At 39.3% G+C, this 18,115-nt stretch overlaps 1 protein-coding gene across 1 annotated transcript; it reads left to right on the plus strand.

The window, feature by feature from the left end:
- LMOD3 (leiomodin 3) lies at nucleotides 1,367-17,309 on the plus strand. The gene is given in 5 exon segments (XM_005695749.3): nucleotides 1,367-1,502; nucleotides 1,951-2,266; nucleotides 4,934-6,068; nucleotides 6,071-6,321; nucleotides 16,928-17,309. Coding segments are annotated over 4 exon segments (1,704 nt in total). The 5' UTR covers nucleotides 1,367-1,502; nucleotides 1,951-1,975; the 3' UTR covers nucleotides 16,955-17,309.

The raw sequence follows: 18,115 nt of genomic DNA on the forward strand, positions 1-18,115 counted from the left end.
AACTTCTCACATGTAATTTTTTCCATATGTTTTATTATACAGATGTCTGTATACATTTAAATTCATTTATACTTACAAACATTATATATATATATATTCAAGAATATATTGTTTGACAATGTATATTTTATATTTATGTATAAATATAATTATATATTATAGATGATATTGAAATAGTAACATGTGTATATAATTTGTAAATAATATACATGTATTGAGGATGGGTTATAATAATATTGAGGGGATCACCTAGCCATACATATGAAAAGCCCTAAATTTCCTTATGTTTTCTGACTTGGTAATTACACTTCTTGGTGTGTATTCGATTTATCCTAAAGAAATAAACTTGCATGTGTATATTTTACTACAGGGGATATTTATTGAAGAAGTGCTGTGAGCATCAAAAACAGTCCAAATATTCAATAATTGGAGATTGGTTTCATTAATTATGGAATTTCCATATAAAGAATCTTAACAGGGAGTTATTAAAAATAATGTAGTAGCAGAATATATTATTGACTAGAAAAAACACATGATTTTGTAAGTTAAAAAACAGACAGATGACAAAAGATTATTGAGTTTATATGCCTGGAAGAAAGGACTGACCAGAGTGATAAACCAAAATGTTCATAGTGGTAGCTCTTAGTAGTACAATAAGGGGAAATTTTATGCTTCCATGTGTTATCCTGTTTTATACAATAAGCGTATATTTTTGAGCAGGCACTATATTTATGTTTCAAAATTTGCAGTTATAAAAGGTATACAGTAACAAAGTCTATTTTCCTAGTCCTGTCCCCCAGATAACCCATTTCTTTCTCCAACAGCATCCACTAGTATTGGTTTCTTGTGTATCTTTCCAAGGATCTGTTGATAAAGTTTGTATAAATATATGTGCATACATTGTTTTTATGTTTTATGACACATATAATAGCATACAATACACTGCTTTGTACACATATCTATTATTTCACCCATATGGGGGTTATATCTGTAGAATACATTCCTACACGCTGAAAGTATGCATTTGGTCAAAGAGAGTATGCATTTTTCATTTGGATAAATATTGCCATATTGTCCTCTGAAGTTATGAAAAAGAAAATGTTTTCATGATTGCTTCCAGTACTTTAATGGTTTGAGTGTTTTTTTGATATTTCAATTTAGATCCATTTACATTTTTATCCTGGCTTAATAGATATTTAATAAGAAAAACAAATTATTTAAAATATTAAATTCCTTACTCATAGTGGAAATTCAAGTGCTGCTCATCCCCATCTGTTAGATCACAGGATCAGGATGCAAATAAGGATGTCTTGCAGAGGTTCAGCTTACCCCGTGGGTAAGTAACATAGCCAGGCTTCTGCTCACCTGTGTGCAGTTTTATTTGCTTCCAGAGTCTCATGGTAGTCAAGAGGCAAGTCCTGAGAGCTTGATTTCCACCTTCAAATGAATTTTTCACTTCAGTAGACCTCAAGTTGCTGTTTGGATTTTTCTTCTGAAATATTGTAAGTTGTTTTCATCATTTAAATAAGAAGTGGCCTCGCCTGCAGTATTTGGGTGTGTGTATGGACTGCATGAATTTGTATAGGACAATATGAGAGCTCATAGGAAGAGAACTAAGAATTTACTCCTGTAGAGGTTTGGGAGGCCTGGCAAACCTAAGCAGCTGTACTGAAATGTCAGATGGATTTGCACAGCTGACTCAAGCTGCTGAAGAGAGAAGCATAGTAGTTCCATAAATTGACTGTCTCCAACCAAGCCCTGCTTAATATAGTTACGGCATGAACTTAGTTGCAGTCACCCCTAGCAGCTCAGCAAGCACCACTGGGGTTCTTGTGGGGGAGGGAAATCTCCTCAAGGTGGTATTGACCTGGGACACTTACTAACTGGGGGAACTTCTTGAGAGAGTTTTGTCTTTTTGTAAATCTTTGTTGATTATTTCTCCTCTTGTAGTAAGAGAAAAGTATTGAACAGAGTCATGTCAGAACATAGCAGGAATTCAGATCAAGAAGAAATCGATGGGGAGATTGATGAAGATGAAATCTTGGCCAACTTGTCCCCAGAAGAGCTCAAAGAACTACAGTCGGAAATGGAGGTGATGGCCCCTGACCCCAGGCTTCCTGTGGGAATGATTCAGAAGGATCAGACCGACAAGCCACCAACAGGGAACTTTGACCATAAATCTCTCGTTGATTATATGTATTGGCAAAAGGCATCCAGACGCATGCTGGAAGACGAACGTGTTCCTGTCACCTTTGTGCCAACCAAGGTAAGGGGGATTTGTGTACAAGGGAGAAATGGCTTCCTGGCCTGGGCTGATGCGTGTCCCTATTGTAACTGTCTTTTCTCAAGACTCCATGTTTTGTCTTGTTTTGTTGACGTTTATACATAAATCACAATATTTAATCCTATGCCAGATCAGAACTTTCTAGAACACTTACATAGTATAACTGGGAGGAAAAAAGTGGTAATTTCTTATAAATATCTCTTTTAAAAAATTGCTGGGGGTTTCTTGTACAGGTAAACCTGTATTCTGTAGGTATGAAATTAATATTTAATGAATTAACTCATAACGCAGAAGGATTTGTCTTTTATGCTATTTTTGACTCACAGGACCCTTTACGATGCTGAGGAAAGCTCTTTGTCCTCCTTCTGGCACGTGTGCATATGCACTGTTTCACATACAATCACAAGTGTATCACAGTCCCCCTGAAGTTCAGCCACACACCCTGCAATTAAACCAAGTCCACGTAGATTAAAGCATTTGCATCTGTGGCCATTAAAATGTCACTATTACACCTAAAAAAAAAAAGAATAAATAAACCAAGTCCAGTAACCAAAAAATCCATTACCACAGTGCATTAAGTATCAGTGGTGAATTTAGAGGTTGATCCTATTAGGCTGTTTTAAAGATAGTTCTTTCTTTAAATATGTTCCTTATATGAAAACTAGAAGTGCATATCAGCATATTTTTTTAATGTTTCACTTAAAAGTGACTTGGCAAAAAGAAAACAGAGATCCTCACAGGTGAAGTCTCTTGTAGTTATGCCTGCTGATTTATTTTTGGTAGGTACATCTTGTCACATTACCATCATACTAGCTGAAATTTTAGGAAAGTTATTAACTGATTTCATAGTCAGGAGAGTTTAAACATGTACTGCACTTAAGAAAATAAGTTGCTGGCTTTACCAGGTTAGAGTTTAAGGTACAATTTATAGACAGTTTACAACTTGAGTAAAAGCCAGTTCTACATGAATACCAATTTCCAAGAAAAACAAACTTGGGTACTTCTGACACTGTTTCTTCCTTTTGTATAATTTAAACAGCTTAATGGTTGGCTCCCCCTGCTGAGACAAATGAGAAATGCAGAGAAAACTTTAGGTAGTTTACGTGTCACTTCCAACCCATAATGGTATGAGCAGTAAAATCAAGCTCTTTCTTTTTTTAAAATTTTAGGCTTATTTTTTATTGAAATAATATTGGTTTATAACACAAGTTTCACATATACAACATTATACGTTTCTATTTCTACATACAGTATTATTCTCGGTTGCTAAGTCATGTCTGATTCTTTGCAACCCAGTGGATTGTAGCCCACCAGGTACTCTGTCCATGGACTTTTCCAGGCTAGAATACTGGAGTGGGTTGCTGTTTCCTCCTCCAGGGGATCTGCCTGACCCAGGGGTCGAATCTATGTCTTCCATGTCTTCTGCATTGGTGGCGGATTCTTTCTGACTGAGCCACCTGGGAAGGTCCATATACAGTATACTCACTACTAAAAATTTAGTTTCCATCTGTAGCTGTATAATTGACCCCTTTTCCCCGTTTCTTCCTCCACAGATTAAGTTCTTGCTCACATAAGCCTCTATGTCAAACTTCTACACCAGCTTTCAAAATGACACCTATGAGGTATACATCCTTTATGGGAAAGTGTATAATTAACATGTAAGCATCTAATAAACATTATTGATAAGAGACTATTAGTTTCCTTTCCAAACTAAGCAATTCTTTTTTTCTGAATTTCTGATAATTTTGTCCCCTTTTATACCTGGCTTTACCTCCTAGAACATTCCTTCCCAGGGAACTGGACTGGAAAGCCTGTGCCTGAAGCATCTGGGCAGTTTTCACAGAGCTAAGCAGACAAAAAATCAAAGACAAGGGTTTTGGCATATTCCAAAATATCAAACTGCTCTCATTCCCCCCACAATAGCTTTTATTTTCAGGGAACTTTGTTGTGCACATTATATTAAATTGGCAAACATATTATGTATGTAAATTTTTGTTAGGCCAATAAGGAAATTGTTATGTAACACAGAGCTATGGAATACAAAATTCCTATTCAGCTGTATACAAAACAAAGACTTCAGTGAATGGATGAATAATCCCATAAGGTTTTCAAAAATAACTTTTAACTGCTTCTGGAACTGAACACTATCTTTAAAACAATAGAGGGTCTGAAAATTAACTGGGAGGAGAAAAACACAACCAAAAAAATGTGTGTCTGTGCCTGTGTGTGCCTATAAAAATTTACCTTTATTTTGGTTGTATTTGCTTGTAAAACAACTAACAAAGACATACTTTGTTTCAGAAAAAATATCTCAGTTTAGAATTATGTACAAAGTTAAAATCCCCACATCCCTTCCTCAATTATCTTAATTACCTCTCTTCCTCAAGGATAACTATTAATTTGATAAACATTACAACAGTCTGTTTTTTATATACATTTACAAACACACATATATATAGTGTGTACATGCATACATATTCATATGTACACATAAATATATATGTAAACAAAAGAATACTATACCTAGAGCTTATTTGCTTAATTTTTTTTCACTAAATAATAAATCTTTTTATTATCTTCAATAGATACTGCTCTTCTTCATATTTCTTCACTGCTACGTATTCTAACCTTTCTAAATTTCTCTTTTAGGAAAAAGCTCAAAAACAGCATGAAGCGATAGACAAAAGCAATAACAATATGTCCCAGTATTTAAAAGAAAAACTTAACAGTGAAATCGCTGCACATAAAAGAGAATCACAGGTCAGTGACAATGTCCAAGAAGCAAATAATGATGATGAAGATAACGAAGATGAGGAGGAAGATGAAGAAGATGATGAAGAAGATGATGCAGAAGATGAAGGAAAAGAAGACAGTGAAGAGAGTGATGGAACAAAGAGAGAGGAAAGTGAGGTAAAGCAGCAAATCAGAAATGGTGAGAACACCTGCCAACAGGTAACTAGTAAAGTAACTGAAGAACAGAAAGGCAGACCAGAGGCTCAAGACAAAATTGAGAAAAAAATATCAAAATTGGATCCCAAGAAGTTAGCTCTAGATACCAGTTTTTTGAAAGTAAGCGCAAGGCCCTCCGGAAACCAAACAGACCTGGATGGGAGCTTAAGGCGAGTGAGACAAAATGACCCTGACATGAAGGAACTCAACCTGAACAACATTGAAAACATCCCCAAAGAAATGTTGCTGGACTTTGTCAACGCAATGAAGAAAAACAAACACGTCAAAACCTTCAGTTTAGCGAATGTGGGTGCGGATGAGAATGTAGCATTCGCCTTGGCTAACATGTTGCGTGAAAATAGGAGCATTACCACTCTCAACATAGAGTCCAATTTCATCACAGGCAAGGGCATCATGGCCATCATGCGGTGTCTCCAGTTTAATGAGACACTCACCGAACTTCGGTTTCACAATCAGAGACATATGCTGGGCCACCACGCTGAAATGGAAATAGCCAGGCTTTTGAAAGCGAACAACACTCTCCTGAAGATGGGCTACCATTTTGAGCTTCCGGGTCCACGAATGGTGGTAACCAATCTGCTCACCAGGAATCAGGATAGACAAAGGCAGAAAAGGCAAGAAGAACAGAAACAGCAGCAGCTCAAAGAGCAGAGGAAGCTAATAGCCATGTTGGAGAACGGGTTGGGGCTGCCCCCTGGGATGTGGGAGATGCTGGGAGGACCAATGCCAGATTCCCGGACGCAGGAGTTCCTCCAGTCTCCTCCTCCTCGACCTCCCAACCCCCAAGCAGCCCCCTTCGGTCGACAAAATGAGGTGACGAAAAGCCATCGCAGCCACCGAAGTACAGGACAGACCCCGACTCCTTCCGCGTGGTGAAGCTGAAGAGGATCCAGCGCAAATCTCGGATGCCGGAAGCCAGAGAGCCACCCGAGAAAACCAATCTCAAAGATGTGATCAAAACGCTCAAACCCGTGCCGAGAAACAGGCCGCCCCCGTTGGTGGAAATTACCCCCCGAGATCAGCTCTTGAACGACATTCGTCACAGTAACATCGCCTATCTTAAACCTGTAAGTAGGAGGAGGGAGAAACGGTGAACACAGGGCCACAGTCAATCTCTCCCAACTCTATTCCCTGTTCGTTTTAACACCAGGACATTCTCACTAATTGTCACTAACTGAGGGAAACCTGTCAGCATTACTGGTAGATCTAAATTATTGGTTATCCTCAAAGACACAATTACAATCTATATGACTGCTGTAACCAGGATACTAACAGCCCACATTTATGAAGCACTTCCTATGGGCCACATCCATTATATGAATTAACTCTTACAATCACCTTAACAATCCTGTAAGGTAGGTATTATTATTCTCCCTGTTTTATAAGAAGGAAATTGAGGCTTAGAGATGTTAAATAACATTTCAGAAGTGGTAGAGTTGACTTTGGAATTCAATCCTGAGCATCCCTGGTCAAGCTTTTGTTTACTCCTGCCACACAGAACTGACAAGCTGAGATCCCCAGGGAACTGCTGCAGGAATAAGTAAGAATGAGGCCTAATTAGGCCAGTCATTTGTGGATAAGTGCTTCTGTAGGGCTTTAAAAAATTCTTTTTCAGTAGATGAGTGGATACCACCTGCTATTGCAATTATACTCTTTATATTTTAGGTAGGTGGACAATAATAAATTTAACATTAATGTCTCCATGAATAAATGGAGCTTTAAAATATTTTACTGTTATTTCAGTTTTCTTATGACTCGCTATTACTACCGCTGATAGACAAAAATGTTCCATTCCTTTCAGCTTAAGTTACACAAATAAATTTTTTTATAGTCATTACTATGAAGGGATTTATAGAGGCTGAAAGGTGTGTGTCCAATGGCCACAGGTGGTTGATAATTAACTGTATTGTTTTAAAATCTAATATGTAATTTAGCCACGATATTACATTAATAAAATAGTCACTATGGTATGCCATTAGAGAGTCATAGTTTTTTCAAGATAGTTTAACTCTTTCCATGTAAACTTGTTTTTCCCCTGCTTTAAAGAGATTTATATTCTAAAACAATACAGGGAGTTTGCTGGCAGTCCAGTGGTTAGGATTTAGCACTCTCATAGCTGAGGGCCCAGGTTCAATCCCTAGCCAATGAACTAAGATCCTTCAAGCTGTGTTGTATGGCCCCCCACAAAAAAAATGCACAAATATGATTGTTACTTATTCACATATATATATATGTCCCTTATTCCCATCCCCTAGAAATACAGAATTGACAATACTTCATTCTTCTAAATCAAAGATGACGTTCAACTGTGACTTAGAGGGATTCTGAGTCTTCCTATGGCAGGGGCCAGGCTGAGAGTGCTAGAGGTCACATGAGATCGGGCAGGAGATCTCTGCCTGCCCTTGGGCACAACATCAACACTTTCTGCACCTGCTCTTCTCCAGGCAGCCAGACCTCTGCAGGGGGTGAATCAGGATGCTGTTTTGAGAGAGGCTAGGGCTATCACTCCATAACCAGTTGTCAAAGCAAATCCCAACTGCCGTGGTGGCTAGACAGTCAGAAAATAGCATTGGTCCGAAAAGAATAAAGAGAAGTCTTTTTAAAATATGCATTAAAGGTGGAATGTAGACTCAGAGTAGACAAGAGGGTGAAGGTTAGATGATCATCTGACCCCTCTCCCTGCCTTCTGAAGGAATATGGGGGAAAAAAAAAAAGTGAAAGTGATCAGTCATGGCTGAGTTGTTGTGACCCATGGACTGTAGCCTACCAGGCTCCTTTGTTTGTGGAATTCTCCAGGCAGGAATACTGGAGTGGGTAGCCATTCTGTTCTCCAGGGAATCTTTTCGACCCAGGGATCAAACCCAGGTGTCCCTCATTGCAGGCAGATTCTGTATCATCTGAGCAACCAGGGAAGCCCTCTAAAGAAACATTCTTCTGAGCAAATCTGCTTTGCCTGGAGTTGGCTGAATTTCATCCATCCATTTGTAATAAATATTCTTTTAGTGCTACCACGTGTCAGGCACCATGAGCAGTGAATAAGACAGGTATAGTCTTAACCTCATGGAGCTTACAGTGTTGGTTTTTATCATTTTCATGGTCAAGATACTCTGTCTTTTAGTCACTTCAGCTTTGAGTCTAGATTCTAGAGCAAAAGGTATTAAGATAAATTCACCGTAATAATTACCAAACTGCCACAGTCTAGTAAGTACTACATTTTCCATTTTCAATCAGTTCTTGATTGGTATCAGTTTTAAGTTGTGTGTGTGTGTTTAATGTCCATTCAGAAAGAAAAATACGCAGCAAAGTGAACTCTGACACAGTTTGTGAATGGGGGTCTTGTACATCAGTCTTTGCTTTGAAATGTCTTTTATCTATTCCAAGGGATTGGCATCTTCTGCTTTCAGTTGCCTGGCTTGGCTTGCAATAGAAATCTCTTGACATGTATCTTAGATACACAATATCACACAACTTCATCAGCGTGGTCCTATAAAATGCTCTGCAAGAAAAATGTGAAAACGCATCATCCAGCTGACAAAAATTCACTTGACTGACATCAATTCGCTCGGTACTGCTGCATTTTTGCGCCTTGCTGCATACATAATAAATGTCTGCTTTAATGCTGACTTTTAGTGTAATCTCTCTTAAAAGACATTTTTTATCTTTTTCTTTTGAAATCATTTGAAATGTGTGGAAGTTCAAAAGAGTAGAAAGAATTCTTACAGACCCAACACAATTTGTCCTATTTGCTCTGTCGTTCTTTAAGGGTATTTTAAATACCTCTGCGTGTGTTTAATTCCAACAGGGCACAGAGCTCAGTGGAAGTGCTAATGGTATGAAAAGTTATACTGTGATTGTGTGGCTGCCTGCAGCCAGCTACTCTAAAACACTATTGATTGTGAGATGCTTTCTGATGTAGGGGATATGGAAACATCAGAAAACACGCATCTTAGACTCGGTGAAATATTGTAAATGCCATCTGTGGTGAAATTTCAGGATCTCAGCAGAAAAGGGCTATGTTTGGCTGGTCAGACGAGGCACAGCAACACTCACTTTAAGGAGGTAAAACTAAAGATTATGGGGGTTCTCCCTCCCCACTTGATTGGAGGACAGAGATGTTCTTTAAACCACCAGATTTTCAAATATGAAGTTAAAACTCAGTTTGGAAATCTTGTCATTCTTTCTACTGATGCTCCTAACTAAAATGCTGAATGTCCATAAACATACTTAGAACTTATTTACTCTTAAAGGAAAAAAGTTTTTGTTTTTCTTTCTCTCACGGACTTGGAGATATTATTTTTGTATTTTCTAGAGCATAGATCATGAAGTACTCAGTTTATATTTTAAATTTATGGGTGTTTTTTTCCTTTTAATATTTATTCTCTCCCCATCACATGCTTCTGGCTTGGGATTCCAGAATTGAAGTTGCTAGCAGAAAATAAAGGACAAAATCTGTATTCTTTCTTGGCTCAAGTGCTGCCTCCTCTAAGACGTTGCCTGTTTAAATCAGTTTAAGAGAGATGTATTCCGTGGGCCAGGTATTGAAAACTAGGCGACTTAAAACCCAGCCTGCAGGCCTGTTTTGTTTGGCTTGAGTATTATTGTTCAAATTATAAAATATCCCACGATAACATCCAGGTATCTGGCAGCATTTGAAACATCAGATCCAGCCACATGGGGCCTGCATATGCATGGTACACATAAGCTGAATTGGTGGTAGTTTCTTCCTTGAGACAGGTAACAGACTCTCCAGTTTTAACTCAGTCTCCACCGTGCCCTACTGCCTAACACCTGGCCTTTTTCACTCATTTGGATTGCTTATTGGACTCCAGTACAATTTTTCAGTTTGTTGTGTTTAGCTATGTTTTAAAGGACTTTGTCTTATCTAACTGAATTTATTAATCACTAATTTATCTCCCTCTGAGTTGATAACTCTGAGTCAATATGATGCCAGCCCAGAAGAAAGATTTTAGACTGGTATAGACATATCCTTCATTGATAAATATATGATTTCCTTTCATCTTAAAAAATTTGGTGGTCTGCTCACTGCCAGCCATCCCAGATGAGTATCTGTACATGCACTGAGATAGAAATCTCATCTGCAAAAACTATATAATTTACAGAGACCAACTGCATTTATATCATATGCAATTTTTGGAAGTGAAAGTGTCAGTTGCTCAGTTGTGTCCTACTCTTTGCAACCCCATGGACTGTAGCCCACCAGGCTCCTCTATCCATGGGAATTTTCCAGGCAAGAATACTGGAGTGGGTAGCCATTCCCTTCTCCAGGGGATCACAGGTTTGATCCCTGGGTCAGGAAGATCCCTTGGAGGATGGTATAGCAACCCACTCCAGTATTCTTGCCTGGAAAATCCCCATGGACAGAGGAGCCTGGTGGGCTACAGTCCATGGGGTTGCAAAGAGCTGGACACAACTGAGCAATTAACACTATGCAACCTTTCAGTTCAGTTCAGTTCAGTCGCTAAGTCATGTCTGACTCTTTGTGACCCCGTGAACCGCAGCATGCCAGGCCTCCCTGTCCATCACCAACTCCCAGAGTTCACTCAAACTCATGTCCATTGAGTTGGTGATGCCATCCAGCCATCTCATCCTCTGTCATCCCCTTCTCCTGCCTTCTCTCTTTCCAGTCATCAGGGTCTTTTCTAATGAGTCAGTTCTTCACATCAGGTAGCCTAAGTATTGGAGTTTCAGCTTCAACATCAGTCCTTCCAGTGAATATTCAGGACTGATTTCCTTTAGGATGGACTGGTTTGATCTCCTTGCAGTCCAAAGGACTCTCAAGAGTCTTTTCCAACACCACAGTTCAAAAGCATCAATTCTTCAGCACTCAGCTTTCTTTATAGTCCAACTCTCACATCCATACATGACTACTGGAAAAACCATAGCCTTGATTAGATAGACCTTTGTTGGCAAAGTAATGTCTCTGCTTTTTAATATGCTGTCTAGTTTGGTCATAACTGTCTTCCAAGGAGCAAGCATCTTTTAATTTCATTGCTGCAGTCACCATCTACAGTGATTTTGGAGCCCCCCAAAATAAAGTTTGCCACTGTTTCCACTGTTTCTCCAACTATTTGCCATGAAGTAATAGGACCAGATGCCATGATCTTAGTTTTCTGAATGTTGAGCTTTAAGCCAACTTTTTCACTCTCCTCTTTCACTTTCAGCAAGAGGCTCTTAGTTATTCTTCACTTTATGCCATAAGGGTGGTGTCATCTGCATATCTGAGGTTATTGATATTTCTCCCAGCAATCTTGATTCCAGCTTGTGCTTCATCCAGCCCAGGGTTTCTCATGATGTATTCTGAATATATTAAATAAGCAGGATGACAATATACAGCCTTGATGTACTCCTTTTCCTATGTGGAACCAGTCTGTTGTTCCATGTCCAGTTCTAACTGTTGCTTCCTGATCTGCATACAGGCAAGAGGCAAGTCAGGTGGTCTAGTATTCCCATCTGTTTCAGAATTTTCCACAGTTTATTGTGATCCACACAGTCAAAGGCTTTGGCATAGTCAATAAAGCAGAAATAGATGTTTTTCTGGAACTCTCTTGCTTTTTCGATGATCCAGAAGATATTGGCAATGTGATCTCTGGTTCCTCTGCCTTTTCTAAAACCAGCTTGAACATCTGGAAATTCATGGTTCACATATTGTTGAAGCCTGGCTTGGAGAATTTTGAGCATTACTTCACTAGTGTGTAAGATGAGTGCAACTGTGTGATAGTCTGAGCATTCTTTGGCATTGCCTCTCTTTGGGATTGGAATGAAAACTGACCTTTTCCAGTCCTGTGGCCACTGCTGAGTTTTCCAAATTTGCTGGCACATTGAGTGCAGCACTTTCACAGCATCATCTTTTAGGATTTGAAATAGCTCAACTGGAATTCCATCACCTCCACTAGCTTGGTTCATAGTGATGCTTCCTAAGGCCCACTTGACTTCGCATTCCAGGATGTCTGGCTCTAGGTGAGTGATCACACCATCCTGATTATCTGGGTCATGAAGATGTTTTTTGTATAGATCTTCTGTGTATTCCTGACACCTCTTCTTAATGTTTTCTGCTTCTGTTAGGTCCATACCATTTCTGTCCTTTATTGAGCCCATCTTTGCATGAAATGTTCCCTTGGTATCTCTAATTTTCTTGAAAAGATCTCTAGTCTTTCCCATTCTGTTGTTTTCCTCTATTTCTTTGCACTGATCACCGAGAAAGGCTTTCTTATCTCTCCTTGCTATTCTTTGGAACTCTGCATTCAGATGCTTATATCTTTCCTTTTCTCCTTTGCTTTTCACATCTCTTCTTTTCCCAGTTATTTGTAAGTCCTCCTCAGAAAGCCATTTTGCTTTTTTGCATTTCTTTTTCTTGGGAATGATCTTGATCCCTGTCTCTTGTACAATGTCACGAACCTCTGTCCATAGTTCATCAGGCACTCTGTCTATCAGATCTAATCCGTTAAATCTATTTCTAACTTCCACTGTATAATTGTAAGGGATTTGATTTAGGTCATATCTGAATGGTCTAATGGTTTTCCCTACATACTTCAATTTCAGTCTGAATTTGGCAATAAAGAATTCATGATCTGAGCCACAGTCAGCTCCTGGTCTTGTTTTTGCTGACCGTATAGGGCTTCTTCACCTTTGGCTGCAAAGAATATAATCAATCTGATTTTGGTGTTGCCCATCTGGTGATGTCCATGTGTAGAGTCTTCTCTTGTGTTGTTGGAAGAGAGTGTTTGCTATGATCTGTGAGTTGCTATGCAACCTTTGGTGCCAATCAAACAAGACAACTGTTCTAATGCATCCAGGTTCAGTTGCTCAATCGTGTCCGACTCTTTGTGACCCTGTAGACTGTAGTTCACCAGGCTCCTCTGTCCATGGGATTTTCCAGGCAAGAATCCTGGAGTAGTTGCCATTTCCTTCTCCAGGGGATCTTCTGACTCACTGATTGAACCTACATGTTTGGCATCTCCTACATTGGCAGGCAGATTCTTTTACCACTGTGCCACCTGGGAAGCCCAGCTGTTTTATTATTCACTTAATTTTACTTTCAGCTCACTTATGTGTATCTGGACTGGTTTCAGCCAGGTGCCTAAAGACACAATTAAGTTTTTCCTTCAGAAAGATTTCATGATAATTTCCCAAGCAGCTTTAGTTAGCCAAAAGACTCTATGACACATTAGCAGTCATTATGAGTACAAAAATTTAAGATTATAGACTCCTGAGTTTTCATTGCTGGCCATTTTTTCTTTGCCTCATTTATTATATCTTATTTCTTTTGAACTAGGATTTCTAGATTCTATCCTTTTGCAATTTTCTCCTTTTCCCCATCTTGTCTTCTTTCTTTGTTTCAATTATCACATAATCTAGGACGATCCCCCAATTTGCCTTTCCCTTTAAGTTGCTCAGGGTTTTCTTAGTGCCCTTATTCAATTTGTCCCCAAATCAAGCTTCCCTTTTCTAGATCTATAGTTGTTATTTCTGGTTTCAGGTTTTTCACGTTGTCTCCATTCTCTCATACATTCAAGTTTAAAGCCACAAATGTTGTTTGTTGGTGTTTGGTGCTAAGTCATGTCCAACTCTTTTGTGACTCCATGGACTGTAGCCTGCCAGGCTTCTCTGTCCGTGGAAATCTCCAGGCAAGAATACTGGAGTGGGTAGCCATTTCCTTCTTCAGGGGATCTTCCCAACCCAGGGATTGAGCCCTCATTTCCTGCTTGGCTGGCAGATTCTTTATCACTGAGCCACCTGGGAACACAAAAACCCCCAGAGTTCCCTTCATTTCCTTCCCTTTTTCTGTCCATATTTTTGCCTAAAAAAAAACAAAATACAAGAAGAACACCAAGAACCCAAACCCAAGAGAATCTTCAAGAGTCAAGGCCAAATCTAGAATAGAGCTTGAGCAATGTTACACTCTTTATGCAGGGAGTCTCCATGGAAGAAAGCAATGTAACATTTCAAACTCATCTCAAAGGAGCATAAGTGGACCAGAATTATACAGACCAGGAGCTGCCCTTCCCTGATACCAAGTGGGAAAAAAAATAATTTTTATGTACGACTTTTAAAAAGTCTATGATAGTGATTCTCACATTTTTGCATGTATCACAATCACCTGGAAGATAGAATACAGATTACTGAGCCCATCTCCAGAGTTTGGGGTCTGAGAATTTGCATTTCTGACATGTTCCTTGGCAATGCTGATGCTGCTTACTTGAAGGCCACACTTGGACACTCACTGTTCAGTGACATCCATGGCAAACCTTATCTCCTGATGCCTCGGGTTGACAGCTCTCACAGACACAGCATTAGGTCTCCTAGTGGATTCCGAGTTCCTCAAGGTAGATCTTCCTCATCTCTGTCCCAGGTACCCACTGAGGTGTTGACCCAGAACAGGAACTCCATTTGGGTGTGCTGAATTAAATAACCCCTGCTGAAACGGGTCTTCTCATCCTGCCCAATTGCTCCCAGCCATTGGGTGTATGTCTCTGTGTGTGTACACTGTGTAATGCTATACATATACTTTAAAAAAAAAAGTATTTTTAACTAACAAGTGAAGGGGGGACAGGGCCCCCTAACAATAATGTGAGTAGATTCTTATTTGTTGAAAGTTTTATAATATCAGATCTAGTTATCTTTTTCTTATTTCTTTTTCAGTCTTTTGTGGTCTGCTTGGAAATGACTTTTTAAAATCTTATTTAAATCTTTGCCTTTCTTCCTGCTTTTGGTTTATAAAAAAAATTCCATATTATAGATGAATTAAAGGGTTGGATTTTAGAAGTAAGTAGGAAGCAAGAAGTCTGCTATTTTATTTCTTTGCTAAGTAGCTAACCACTGATCAGTGACTCATTCTTTTTCCCAGTGATCTGAACTCCCAACTTGGTCACATTTTAAATATGTCAGTATATCTCTGGGTTTAGTATGTTGGGTCATTGTCATGTTTTGCTCTTGAAAATATTTTTATTAATTGGGAACCAATCTATGCATATGTATATATGAAATAACTTACTATAAAAGTATTTTTTCCATTTGACAATGGAAAGAACAGTTTTGACTCTCTATTGCAGCTTTGCAGTTAATTTCAGTAACTGGCATTATATATTTTACTGGTGTTCTTCTCTGATGGTGTTCTCCTTGGGTGACCCCAATCAAGTTGCAGTCCCACCCCTCCCCTCCTGAAAGTCTGGCACGAGGGAGGGAGAGGGACTCAGAAGCACATGGAGGACCCTATGGACTGAAGACCAGGCAGGCAACAGCAACACATCCAAGGTTCTCCCCAGTAGGCAGAGTGTTGGGAAACCTTTTTATCCAAAGGTTGTAGGCAAAGCACTGGCTGAAGAGAGTCCATAGCAGGTGGCTGCAGTGGTCTGTCACACGGGCGGGTGGACATGGACAGTAGGAGGAAAGATATTTTTAAGTCATTATCATACAATATCTCAGGGTCCTTTGGACTTTAGTCAGCATTGTCTGAAAGTTACCTTCATGGTGGATAAGTCATTCTCCTTAGATGTAACACCACTTGAAACCTATTAAGAATTTGCTTTATCTTTGAATTGTTCCTATGAAACAAAACTCAAAGTTGATTTTCAGTCAGACTTATACTACTCTTTTGCAATTTTTTTTTTTTTTTACCCTTGGAAGGGGGTTCTCCAAATAACATTGTAAAATTTAGTGTCAAATTAGTAATACACTCTAAAAAGGAAGGACTTCCCTAGTGGCTCAGATGATAAAGTGTCTGCCTACAATGTGGGAGACCTGGACCCAGGTCTTCCCTGGGTCAGGAAGATCCCTTGGTGAAGGAACTGGCAACCCACTCCAGTACTCTTGCTTGGAAAATACCATGGATGGAGGAGCCTGGTAGGCTACAGTCCACAGGATCACAGAGTCGGACACAACTGAGCGACTTCACTTCACTTCACTTTAAAGAGGAAAGAACATATTTGTATGTTCTTACAGTGGTGTTTATTTGGTGGTTGAGATGAGTAATGAAATCAGGCAGGTCCAGGTTCACATCTAGCTCTGCCACTTCCTAGCCCTGTGACCTGAAGCAGATTGCCTGTTCTCTCTGAGTCCATCCCCTGTTTACAAGGTGGTCATAAGATGAAATGAGAAAATGCTTTAAAAAGAAGTGTTAGCATTGATTATTAACTTGCATCACTTAATCCTCATGGTAGCCTTGTAAATAAAATACTGTGATTTTATAGCTGAGAGAATTGATGCCCAATACTATGTAACTCCCTGGAGGAGGGCATGGCAACCCACTCTAGTATTGTTGCCTGGAGAATCCCATGGACAGAGGAGACTGGTGGGGTATAGTCCACGGAGTCACAAAGAGTTGGACATGACTGAAGCGACTGAGCATAGCACAGCATAGCATTATGCAACTTGTAAGCTGCATAATGGACCAGGCAGATTCTAGCACCTGCCCTCTCTTATTTACATTGTAAGCTTCACCACATGCTCAGAGCCCTTGGATCTGTCCCTGTCATCACGAAACGCCCAGTCTGTGGTTATTGTTGTTTTATCATGATTGGGTGGGGGGCACTCTCTGGCCAGACTTTTTAATCCACTTTATACCTTTTGAGTTATGTACATTTTGCCATTTTTGCTGTAAAACACTTGAATAACTAAGATTCATTTTTCTTCTCTTTTCAAATGCTTAAATCACAGGTGCAGCTGCCAAAAGAACTGGCATAAGAGGCAACAGAATAATCAGGGGAAGAAGGAAGTGATTTAATGACTCTGGGATTAGAACTTGACGACTGCTTCAGCTGCATACTTCTGGATCCAGGTGGTGGAACTGGGAACATTGCTAAGTGATACGAGTATTTTGTAAAAGGCAGAATACTTAGCCTGCGACAAAACAGAAGCCCTGAAAAGGCAGGGGGAGGAGATAACTATTCAGGGTAACATTTTCTACTTCCAATTGGTTGGAGTGACTTAGATGAAATTTAGAGTCTTCTAGCAGAAGTTAATATTTTCATAAACCTTTGCTTTATTATTGCTTTCTTCTGGTAAATAACAATAAATATGATACAGGTGTTAACTACTATATTCCCATTTTTGTTTTCTTCCATCCACTCTGCTGTAATTTATCACACAGTATCTTAAAGAGAACAGAGCATGCTTCACTTTGTGGAAATGTGCAGGGTGAATTGAACTCCGGGCCCTTTGGAAGTTTTGAAATTGAATAATTTGTTCATTACCTCTTCTCTGGAGAATCAGTTGCGATTTCTGGTTTCCAGCCCTGCCTAGCTTTCTGTCTTGGCCATTCCCGTGTGTTGGGGGGCACTCCGGAGAGGGGTATCATGAAGAGCAAACACTTAAGCCACAGGACATGGAGAAAACAGTGTTTCTGGAAAAAGTAACAGGGAAAACAAACCCTGCTTATATATAAAACCTTTCCTGTTTGCATACATATAGAGAAAATGGGAGATAGCATGCTAGTTTTGTTTAAAAGACATTATGAATAATAGATTTACTGAGCTTTGGTTTTAGCTAAGTGTGTGTATATATATAGTTTAGCCTGTAAATGATCTTGATCCTCTCAAAAATCTTAATGAAACTTGCTAAAGAATTAAACTTGAATTTCTTATCCTATCATTCAAGGCCCTCCATTGCCTCTTCTCAGTTTGGTAATTGTCTCATCTTCCACAAGATGCTTTATATTATTTGTTCACCTTTGCTTTTTAATCTTATTATAGTTGCTTTACAATGTAGTGTATATACTATTCTTGATAATACTTCCTCATGCTTTTGCTCTCTACAGAGTACCCTTAGAGACTCCACAAGTCTTCCAGACAACTCCATCCCCAGTGTTTGTTCTTCTTTCCAAGTTCTCCGAGCCCACAACGATCT

This window comes from Capra hircus, chromosome 22, assembly GCF_001704415.2.
Source record: "Capra hircus breed San Clemente chromosome 22, ASM170441v1, whole genome shotgun sequence".
NCBI classification, from domain to species: Eukaryota; Metazoa; Chordata; class Mammalia; order Artiodactyla; family Bovidae; genus Capra; species Capra hircus.